Here is a 12,120-nt window from a genome sequence, read left to right on the forward strand (position 1 = left end):
CACGGTGATATATCGGAGGATGATGATGAGGTGGACATCTTGCCTCTGTAGAGTCAGTTTGTGCAAGGAGAGATTAATTGCTTCTTTTTTGGTGGGGGTCCAAACCAACCCATAATTTCAGTCACAGTCGTGTGGCAGACCCTGTCACTGAAATGATGGGTTGGTTAAAGTGTGCATGTCCTGTTTATACAACATAAGGGTGGGTGGGAGGGCCCAAGGACAATTCCATCTTGCACCTCTTTTTTCTTTCATTTTTCTTTGCGTCATGTGCTGTTTGGGGAGTAGTTTTTGGAAGGGCCATCCTGCGTGACACTGCAGTGCCACTCCTAGATGGGCCAGGTGTTTGTGTCGGCCACTTGGGTCGCTTATCTTAGTCACACAGCTACCTCATTGCGCCTCTTTTTTTCTTTGCGTCATGTGCTGTTTGGGGGGTGTTTTTTGGAAGGGCCATCCTGCGTGACACTGCAGTGCCACTCCTAGATGGGCCAGGTGTTTGTGTCAGCCACTAGGGTCGCTTATCTTAGTCACACAGCTACCTCATTGCGCCTCTTTTTTTCTTTGCGTCATGTGCTGTTTGGGGGGTGTTTTTTGGAAGGGCCATCCTGCGTGACACTGCAGTGCCACTCCTAGATGGGCCAGGTGTTTGTGTCGGCCACTAGGGTCGCTTATCTTAGTCACCCCGCTACCTCATTGCGCATCTTTTTTTTCTTCTTTGCGTCATGTGCTGTTTGGGGAGTAGTTTTTTGAAGGGCCATCCTGCGTGACACTGCAGTGCCACTCCTAGATGGGCCAGGTGTTTGTGTCGGCCACTAGGGTCGCTTATCTTAGTCACACAGCTACCTCATTGCGCCTCTTTTTTTCTTTGCGTCATGTGCTGTTTGGGGGGTGTTTTTTGGAAGGGCCATCCTGCGTTACACTGCAGTGCCACTCCTAGATGGGCCAGGTGTTTGTGTCGGCCACTAGGGTCGCTTAGCTTACTCACACAGCTACCTCATTGCGCCTCTTTTTTTTCTTCTTTGCGTCATGTGCTGTTTGGGGAGTAGTTTTTTGAAGGGCCATCCTGCGTGACACTGCAGTGCCACTCCTAGATGGGCCAGGTGTTTGTGTCGGCCACTTGGGTCGCTGAGCTTAGTCATCCAGCGACCTCGGTGCAAATTTTAGGACTAAAAATAATATTGTGAGGTGTGAGGTGTTCAGAATAGACTGAAAATGAGTGGAAATTATGGTTATTGAGGTTAATAATACTATGGGATCAAAATGACCCCCAAATTCTATGATTTAAGCTGTTTTTTAGGGTTTTTTTAAAAAAACACCCGAATCCAAAACACACCCGAATCCGACAAAAAAAATTCGGTGAGGTTTTGCCAAAACGCGTTCGAATCCAAAACACGGCTGCGGAACCGAACCCAAAACCAAAACACCAAACCCGAAAAATTTCCGGTGCTCATCACTAGCTGGGAGTCGATCATTATCCCAGAGGGGAAGTCGGAAGACCACTTGTACTACTTCCAGTAAGCAATTGACTGTCCAGCAGTCCTTTGCGAGGAAGATGAAATATCACAGAAGTCATCCTGTTGCAAAGCGGATAACTCAGGCCTTGACAGCTGTGTTGGTGTTAGACATGGGTCCTGTATCCACCATTAGTTCACAGGGGCTTAGAGAATTTCTTGAGGCAGTGTGTCCCCGGTACCAAATACCATCTAGGTTCCACTTCTCTAGGCAGGCGATACCAAAAATGTACACAGACATCAGCAAAAAGAGTCGCCAGTGTCCTAAAAAATGCAGTTGTACCCAAAGTCCACTTAACCACAGACATGTGGACAAGTGGAGCAGGGCAGACTAAGGACTATATGACTGTGACAGCCCACTGGTTAGATGTATTGCCTCCCGCAGCAACAACAGCAGCGGCAGCACCAGTAGCAGCATCTCGCAAATGCCAACTCGTTCCTAGGCAGGCTACGCTTTGTATCACCGCTTTCCATAAGAGGCACACAGCTGACAACCTCTTACGGAAACTGAGGAACATCATCGCAGATTGACTTACCCCAATTGGACAACGCCACCAATATTGTGCGTGCATTATATGTGGGCAAATTCCAGCACGTCCCATGTTTTGCACATATATTGGTGGTGCAGAATTTTTTTAAAAATTACAGGGGCGTGCAAGAGATGCTGTCGGTGGCCCGAAGAATTGCGGGCCACTTTCGGCATTCAGCCACCGCGTGCCGAAGACTGGACCACCAGCAAACACTCCTGAAGCTGCCCCGCCATTAGCTGAAGCAAGAGGTGGTAACGAGGTGGAATTTAACCCTCTATATGCTTCATAGTATGGAGGAGCAGCAAAAGGCCATTCAAGCTTATACATCTGCCTACGATATAGGCAAAGGAGGGGAAATGCACCTGACTCAAGTGCAGTGGAGAATGATTTCAATGTTGTGCAAGGTTCTGCAACCCTTTGAACTTGCCACACGTGAAGTCAGTTCAGACACTGCCAACCTGAGTCAGGTCATTCCCCTCATCAGGCTTTTGCAGAAGCAGCTGGAGAAATTGAAGGAGGAGCTAAAACGGAGCGATTCCGCTAGGCATGTGGGACTTGTGGATGAAGCCCTTCATTCGCTTAACCAGGATTCACGGGTGGTCAATCTGTTGAAATCAGAGCACTACATTCTGGCCACCGTGCTCGTTCCTAGGTTTAAAGCCTACGTTGTATCTCTCTTTCCGGCTGACACAAGTGTGCAGATGTTCAAAGAGCTGCTGGTGAGACACTTGTCAAGTCAAGCGGAACGTAACCCGCCAACAGCTCCTCCTTCATTTTCTTCCGCCACTGGAGCTGCCAGGAAAACTGACATGTCATCTACTGTCACTGCATATGATTCTGTCACCATTGAAAGATGGTGGAGGATTATATGAGTGACAGCATCCAAGTAGGCATATCAGACACTCCGTACGTATACTGGCAGGAAAAAGAGGCAATTTGGAGGCCCTTGCACAAACTGGCTTTATTTTACCTAAATTGCCCCCCCTCCAGTGTGTACTCCAAAAGAGTGTTTAGTACAGCTGGTCACCTTGTCAGCGATTGGCGTACGAGGTTACTTCCAGAAAATGTGGAGAAGATGACGTTCATCAAAATGAATTATAGTCAATTCCTCCGTGGAGACATTTACCAGCAATTGCCACCTGAAAGTACACAGGGACCTGTGATGGTGGATTCCAGTGGGGACAGTAGATAAAGTCAACCTTTCTGTCAAACTTGACAGGTACCACACCCACTTCTCCTAGGACCCGCCCCCTTTTAATATTAAATGATAGTGTTTTATATCGCTTAATATAAAAATTTATATAAATTGATAGTGTTCGATATTAAACCGTATTAAAAATTATTGCGTAACACCAGTCACAGAGTGTCAAGCAGCACCAGTCGCAGAATGTCACGCAACGCAGCGCGTCAAATCAGGCGGATGAAAGATGCATATTACACAGTGTTAAAACCAGGTAGTTACAGACCGTCTTATTTCACATGGATTAGGCTGTACACATTCAAGCATCACACATTCCAGCAGTTGAAACATCAAGCTTGGCACACATGGTACTAATTTAAAAGGTCATTTTAAATGTCACAGAAACCCCTCAGAAGCCACGATGTACAATTTGACCATGACCATTTCTTAGAAGCAAGGGTTCATCACACATGGTACTAATTTAAAAGGTCATTTTAAATGTCACAGAAACCCCTCAGAAGCCACGATGTACAATTTGACCATGACCATTTCTTAGAAGCAAGGGTTCATCACACATGGTACTAATTTAAAAGGTCATTTTAAATGTCACAGAAACCCCTCAGAAGCCACGATGTACAATTTGACCATGACCATTTCTTAGAAGCAAGGGTTCATCACACATGGTACTAATTTAAAAGGTCATTTTAAATGTCACAGAAACCCCTCAGAAGCCACGATGTACAATTTGACCATGACCATTTCTTAGAAGCAAGGGTTCATCACACATGGTACTAATTTAAAAGGTCATTTTAAATGTCACAGAAACCCCTCAGAAGCCACGATGTACAATTTGACCATGACCATTTTCGATTGTTATCTCTGTAGAGGAACATTAGCACCACCTACAGGGTTATGTGTTGACTCAAATCGGATTTTTCCATCTTTTGGATTAATTACATACCATAATGAGATATCATGGTGATGGGTCCTAAAGCTATGCACAGAATGCATTTATATTGCCTGTGCGCCTTATACACACAACCTGAAAGTAATTTTAGACAATATTTTTTGTAATTTTAGCTACAAATCAGTAAGCCAGTGTATATTTATGGAATCATAAAATAATTTTGTATTCATGTACATTAGTTCATAAGAACTTCTGTATAATGCTTTTTATGAATTAATATTGTAATTTTAGCTACAAATCAGTAAGCCAGTGTATATTTATGGAATCATAAAATAATTTTGTATTCATGTACATTAGTTCATAAGAACTTCTGTATAATGCTTTTTATGAATTAATTTTATTATTAAATAATTTATGAGCTTTTTATGAGCCTCATATTCTACAGTATAAGATATACCCATTTGGAATGACTTCCATTCAATCTATACAAGTAGTTTAGACCACTCAGGATTTTTATTTTTTATTTTTTTATTTTTTTAATTTATTTATTTTTTTCCTTCTGTATATATAATATAAATGTATTTGGTATGCGTTTGATGCGCTGTGTATGACATTTAAGAAACAGCTAAAAGATTATATCTTTATTGTAACTGAAAATAATTATCACAATTACTAAATTATAGACTAGAGTTTATATATTTAAAAGTCCCGCCCCAAGCATCTTGGAAATGTGGGACGGCGTACCACAGGTTGGTGGGGGCCATATGGCTCACAGCCAGTGTTATAAGAACAGGACACAGCACTGATGTGCACTGAGAAGAAATTTCAACTGAAGCTGCACCGCTATACACACTTGAAGTTATAATGGTAAGTGTTGTTATTATTATTATTATTATTATTATTATCATAATTATTATTATTATTATTATTATTATTATATTTATACATATTGCATTTTTTTATTTTTTTTATTTTTTTATTTATTTATTTATTTATTTTACAAATATGGCTCTGAAGGCTGTTTAAATATGTGGGCTCTATGCCACGATATACACACTGTTACACGATTCTGCCCTGCCATTGCATCCTTTGTTTTTAGACATACATGTATAATATGTTAATATTTCAAACCTATTGGACAGTTGCAAAGCGCAGTATGAACTCATATGTGAAATGCTACGTTTTTACTACTTCTTTTTGTGGGTATACCCACATTGATGTTGCTGTTTAGCGATGCATTGTAACACATAGAACATATAGCTTTTAATAATGTGACTGTCTGAAGGTTATTTAAATATGTGGTAATAGCGACATCTAGTGGTTCATTTTGGGAATGCGCCGCCGGCTTTTAATAATGTGACTGTCTGAAGGTTATTTAAATATGTGGTAATAGCGACATCTAGTGGTTCATTTTGGGAATGCGCCGCCGGCTTTTAATAATGTGGCTGTCTGAAGGTTATTTAAATATGTGGTAATAGCGACATCTAGTGGTTCATTTTGGGAATGCGCCGCCGGCTTTTAATAATGTGGCTGTCTGAAGGTTATTTAAATATGTGGTAATAGCGACATCTAGTGGTTCATTTTGGGAATGCGCCAACACATTATTTCAACTAATTCGTTTGATAGATATTAACCGTCTCTCATTTTCATTATTGGTTCAGAGACAGACAATGCAGAACATCAACAGCAAAAACGCTTTCATGGTTAGAAACAGACCTTCTTCTTCTGATGATGATGATGAGGCTTTGCCAAGTTATCAAACCTCTCAAAGTAAGCTATGTCTATAAATGACATTGACGCGTTTTTATTTATATTTCAAGTTTAAATAGTATGAAATTATAGTCAAGGTCTACAATTTGTTCATTTTTAAAAGTTTAAATAGTATGAACGTACAACAGTCTGGATACATTGATAAGTAATTATTAAATAGTAATTATTAAATAATTATTATTTTCTCATTTTTATTTCCCCCGATTTGACAGTAATCACAAATACAGAGAATTTCGATTTGTCTGTTGATAGTCCCTTTGGCTTAGACTTCAGCGCTATACCGGATTTTAATAATATTTTGGAATTGGCGCCAGATTGTGAGTAACATGATATCTTTATTTATTTTTTATTTTATTTTATTTTTTTATTTTTTATTCATTTATTTATTTTTCCACGGCTAAAGAATTAAAAATAAACCTTGTACAGTTGTGCTGATTTGTTGTCAACTGTACACACTTTATATTCTCAGTAATGAATCGCTTTTTCATGTTATTCTAATTTTATACCGTATGTAATTTTTTTTTTTTTTTTTCCATTTTTTCACCGGCTAAAGATGCCACAAAAATGGATGATGCGACGGCTGATGGTATTCTATGGGATATATTGAACAAACCTGATTATTGTCACAACACCTCTATACAGAACAGCAATGTTGTTGATGAGCAACCGTTTTTCCCACACGCGACAGGGGGTCGTGCTAAAACATTCGAATATAAAGCAGGTGTGTAATCAAGCACTGTTATATGGTATATTGTTATGCGTTGATTTAAATGCTGATTTTCAGGCAGCGTCGTTTATATTTATTTTATAATATATGTATTACAGATGACGCTGTAGCAATGCGATATGCGCCGACGATACCAACAGGCAGTGATACAGTAGCGCAAATACACCGTCTTAGTACAAGCGGGAAAATATCAAAACGCACAACCGCCGCTGAAACGGAAAGCCATCAATTCGCAGCAGCAGGTGTGTAATCAAACACTGTTATATGGTATATTGTTATGCGGTGATTTAAATACTGATTTACATGCAGAGTCGTTTATATTTATTTTATAATATATGTATTACAGATGACGCTGTAGCAAGACGCTATGCTCCTTTGATACCAACAGTCAGTGATACATGCGCGCAGATACACAGGCCTAGTACAAGCGGGAAAATATCAAAACGCACAACCGCCGCTGAAGCGGAGAACCATCAATTCGTAACGCCGGCAATTGTACATAAGGGCGTTGCTAGGTCATCAGTTATGGCTGTGCATAACGGATGTATCGTCCCGAACAAACGAAAGCCAGCTCGACCAAGAACGAATGAGAGAAGTCATAATTCAACATTTACAGATCTGAAAAGAAAATTGTCATATTCCGAAAATGATAAGCCGCAACGGAGAAGGATCGCGTTACAAACTGTATCATGCGTAAGTAATGATGTTGCTGTAACATCAAAACACACAGCGTTTAACACTGCAGACCGGGATGTCGCTGGTAATACAAAGACTGTAAAGGTTAAGAGGGCATCGCGTCTCTCAAGAAGTAATGTTAAGCAATTGTCGCAATCCGCTGTAATCACAATTCCAGATACACAGGTTTGTTCTGAAACAGAAACAAGGCACATAGCAGGCATTGGTTTGTTATCAAATATTGACTCAAGAAGTAATGTTAAGCAAATGTCGCAAGCCGATGTCATTACTATTACCGATACACAGGATTGCTCTGAAACAGAAACAAGACACATAGCTGGTAATCCTGTGATATCAGATATTGATGACATAAATGGGCAAGAGCTTATTACAAACTGTGTAGAGTCAACGACACAAGATCCGCAGAATAGTTCTGATGAAGTATTATCAGCCGTTGCAGGAATACCTGGTGATACTACAACGGTTGATTGTGTAACATCAATTCCCAATATTTTTACAACGACAGCCCTGGTACACGCATCGGCTGATGCTTGTGTACCGGTGCGAGGGCTAGCGCCCGACATAGTTGATGAATGTCAAAATTCAGAACAATTAGGCCAAGACGCTGAAATACAATTTTACGCGTTGTTGGGTAAGATACGGGAAGATGTTGAGAACATGGGCGTAAAAGCCGGATACTTGTTAAAACACATTAAAGGTGTGTGCCACGGTAGTAAATGTAAACAAGACATTGTTAAAGAAGTTGTTGAGACGTATATGAATGTCATGTCAAAATACATAGATCGGTCGGTTAAGACAACTGAATTTATTAAAGCCAACATACATCATTTTGCAGAAATAAATGAAACTGATCCGTGACTAGGCATGCTAGGCAATGGTTTGAAACGTGTTTTAAATTTAAATGCCTGTAAAAAAAAACAAAAACCACGAATTAAACCTTGTTTAACATACAGGATCTCACAGTTATTCCGACGCGCAAAGGTGAAACAGGCTGTAACAACATTAACCAGATTGAGAAAGCGCAAGCGGCACAGGGAACATGTGGTAGGCGGGACGCAGAGTGCAATGTATGTAGATATAGATCAATCGCCACCCCAAGCATTACCGAATGACGAATCACAGGCTGACAATATTGAGCGCAATGCAAGCCCCATATATGATGATGCAGACAGTGTTGAGTCACCCGGTAATGACGAAGGTCGGCAACATGTATACTTAGAGGCAATTAACAGTTATGAACGACAACGACCGCATTTCAGAGCCGTTGAGTACCACAGGCACTATCGGTTTGTTAATTTGGACAGGGTTACATCATTTGTAGAGGGGGTTCGAGCCATTCATACGGCTATACAGGCCATGCTCGATGGTGTCCTTGCGGGCGTGGATCCGGCCGACCGCGTTCAGCTTAGATTGGAGGGGGGTGGGTTACACAATGCCATCTATTCGCATCGTAAGCCGCAAGAAACATTAGACGCGGCCAGTTTTTTGAATCAGATTACAAACACGCTTCAAAGTAACGCAGAATTCTTATTATCCACAGGCTTAAGATTTGTGATCAGTATTTTTAGAAACAGATCAGGGTCTGGCTTGACTGGGCGTAGTTTACAACGCCTGCCCCAAAGTTTAATAATAAATAAAAGAAAGAGATATCTCTATGACTTCAGACGCATAGGTAATAACCTGTGTTTGGCCGCTAGCGTCTGTAAACTTCTGGATAAAGGTAACAATGCCGATGATCATGTAATACAGGAGAGAGCGATCCAACTACATAAAGCTTTGAATCTGCCGCTTGATAAAGCGGTCAGCTTTAGCGATGTTGCAATTTTTGAAAATTATTTAAATGTCTCAATCAATCTCCTCTATTATAGTCAAAATGATTGGAAATACTACAGTACGGACAGTCGTTACAAAGACACGCTGTTTGTGCTATATCACGATTGTCACTTTTATGGGATACTCGATATCAAAGCGTTTCTTGGAGCCCGATATTATTGCATCCGTTGTCATAGCGCTTACCATCATAAAAATAATCACGATTGTCTTTTCTTTTGTAAGGCTTGTCACAGGCCGGATTGTATTGACGATGGTGTGACGGCTTTAAGGTGTTCGTTGTGTAGGGTATTTTGTCGATCAAACGAGTGTTTAGAGCTACACAAAGCTTTAGCTCTTGATCACAAAATATCCTGTCTTGAACATGTATATTGTGACAAGTGTTGTCTCTACAGGCGAACAGATCATAACTGCCGAGGCCTAAAGTGTCCCATTTGTAAGGTGTTCGTTGATGGTTTTTCGAACCATTTGTGCTATATACAAACCATCAAGCCGGAAGAGCCCACAAAGAAATACATCTTTTATGATTTTGAGTGTATGCAGGAGACAGGTGTGCACATACCAAACTACTGTTACGCTTTAACATTAATGGGGGAGAAAGACTGGGAGTTTAAGGGTGTTGCATGTATCGAAGACTTTGTAAAGACATTCATGAAACCAAAATTTGAGCATTACACATTCATAGCCCATAATGCAGGTCGCTATGATGCATATTTTGTGCTGCGCCAGCTGATTAAGGAGAAATTAAAGATTGAATTATTATCTAGAGGCGGCAACATAATGTGCATCACGGTAAAAGATTTGAAGATAAGATTTATCGACTCTTTAAATTTTTTACCCATGCGGCTTAGCAAGTTACCAAAGGCGATGGGGTTTGACGGTACCAAAGGTTATTTCCCACATTTTTTTAACACAGCTGATAACCAAAATTACATAGGAACTATGCCGTCAATAGAGTATTTTGGTCCACAATACATGATGCCTGATGAATTATCTGAGTTTACAGCTTGGTATAAACAGTGTGTACACAAACCGTTTAACTTTCAAAAAGAGCTCGTGCGATATTGTAAAGACGATGTGAAAATATTACAAAAAGCTTGTGATGCTTTCAGATCTGCTGTTATATCCATGACAGAACAGGAGTTTCTAATAACAAAGAAAAAAAAAAAGGTTGTGGTTAAACGTCACATCGAGGCTTTTCAATTAGTTACGTTGGCGAGCGTATGCATGGCCATGTACCGGTGTAAATTTTTACAGGAAAAGACACTGGCGCTTGTACCGGGTGATAACTATCACAAGACGCAGAAGCGTTACTCAACGCCCGCCATACAGTGGTTAATGTACATAGAACACAAAGAAGGGGTGAGTATAAGACACGCTTTACAAGGGGGTGAGAAGAAAGTTGGTAAATACAGCCTGGATGGTTATGCCGTGATTAACGGAACACCCACTGCATTTGAATTCCAAGGTTGTTTTTACCACGGCTGTGGTGCTTGTTACAACGCCGATGATAAAAACAAACTGACTAAAACGACCTACGGTCAATTACACCACAAGACGCAGGTAAAGTTGCACTACCTTAAACGTTGTGGATTTCAGATACGTGAAATCTGGGGTTGTGAATGGAAGTCTATGCTAGATTCTGATGCGGATCTACAGGCTTTTCTGAAGGGTAAAGATTTACCCGAACCCTTGGAGCCACGTGATGCGCTTTATGGCGGGCGCACAAACGCCATAAAGCTGTATCACAAAACAGGCTGTGATGAAAAAATACACTATTTTGATTTCACCAGCCTCTATCCGTATGTTAATAAAACCAAAACGTATCCTATACAGCACCCACGCATTATTTATAAGGACTTTGGTGATGTCACAAAGTATTTCGGTTTTGCCAGGGTTAAAGTTTACCCACCTCGTGGCCTATTCTTTCCGGTTCTGCCAGTTAAAATGGGCGGCAAGTTAATGTTTCCATTATGTCGCACATGCGCTGAGTCTGGACAGACTGAGCCGTGCGTTCATGATTCAGAAAAACGTGCGCTCATCGGTACATGGTGTACCGTGGAACTAAACTTGGCTGTAGAAATGGGGTACAAGGTATGTAAAATCTATGAGGTGTGGCATTTTGATGAGAGATCTGACAAATTGTTTTCAGGCTACATTAAAACGCACCTCAGGGATAAACAAGAGGCCTCTGGTTATCCCGAATGGTGTACAGACGCCGAGAAACGCCAAGAGTATATAGACGCCTATCAAAAAAATGAAGGCTTGTCTTTACGACCCGAACACATAGAAATCAACCCCGCTAAAAGACAAATTTCAAAATTGTTTTTAAATTCCTTATGGGGTAAATTTGGTCAACGTAGCAACATGCCCAATACGTGTCTAGTGACCGACCCCGACAAGCTTTTTGAATACGCGTTCTTACCGTACTATGACGTGTCCGCTTTGGATTTTATTGACGATGATACAGTTATGGTAAATTGGAAGTATGCCAAAGACCATTACACCAGGGGTGCAATTTCAAATGTAACTATAGCTATCTTTACAACTGCTTATGCACGTGTTGAACTGTACAAACTACTGTATAGATTACAAGATAGATGTCTTTATCACGACACCGATTCTGTAATTTTTGTCAGTAGACCCGGTGACTGGAGCCCGCCATTGGGTGATTATTTAGGTGAGTTGACCAGCGAACTGCCCACAGGCACCCATATAACAGAATTTGTCTCAGCCGGTCCCAAGTCATACGGCTATCGACTAAACAACGGAAAGACCTGTTTAAAAGTTAAAGGTATAACGCTCAATGTTGATAATGCGCAGCACGTTAACTTTGACAGCCTGAAAGAACTGGTCTTAGATTATCCTTTAAACCCCGAAGGCGATGACCAGAAAAAGGTTGTGATCCGTCAACCCGGTATAGTACGTGTGAAAAAGTGCTGGCAGATAGAGACGCGTACTTTGCAGAAGAC

At 40.9% G+C, this 12,120-nt stretch overlaps 1 protein-coding gene across 1 annotated transcript; it reads left to right on the forward strand.

Annotated features, from left to right (window-relative positions):
* Positions 1 to 4,702: 4,702 nt before the first annotated feature.
* LOC135048442 (uncharacterized) lies at positions 4,703 to 8,830 on the forward strand. Its single transcript, XM_063955549.1, has 6 exons — positions 4,703 to 4,992; positions 5,787 to 5,895; positions 6,108 to 6,212; positions 6,449 to 6,616; positions 6,721 to 6,864; positions 6,969 to 8,830. Exons 1-6 carry the CDS (start codon positions 4,990 to 4,992, stop codon positions 8,174 to 8,176), a joined length of 1,737 nt encoding a protein of 578 aa, XP_063811619.1. The 5' UTR covers positions 4,703 to 4,989; the 3' UTR covers positions 8,177 to 8,830.
* Positions 8,831 to 12,120: the final 3,290 nt, after the last annotated feature.

The sequence above is a fragment of the Pseudophryne corroboree genome, chromosome 2, assembly GCF_028390025.1.
Source record: "Pseudophryne corroboree isolate aPseCor3 chromosome 2, aPseCor3.hap2, whole genome shotgun sequence".
In the NCBI taxonomy this organism is placed as follows: domain Eukaryota; kingdom Metazoa; phylum Chordata; class Amphibia; order Anura; family Myobatrachidae; genus Pseudophryne; species Pseudophryne corroboree.

Excerpts from the sequence above, each read along its gene's own strand:
- LOC135048442 (XM_063955549.1), top strand. Across the intron at positions 5,896-6,107 it reads AAGTTATCAAACCTCTCAAA|TAATCACAAATACAGAGAAT; the intron begins GTAAGCTATGTC and ends CCGATTTGACAG. Across the intron at positions 6,865-6,968 it reads CCATCAATTCGCAGCAGCAG|ATGACGCTGTAGCAAGACGC; the intron begins GTGTGTAATCAA and ends TATGTATTACAG.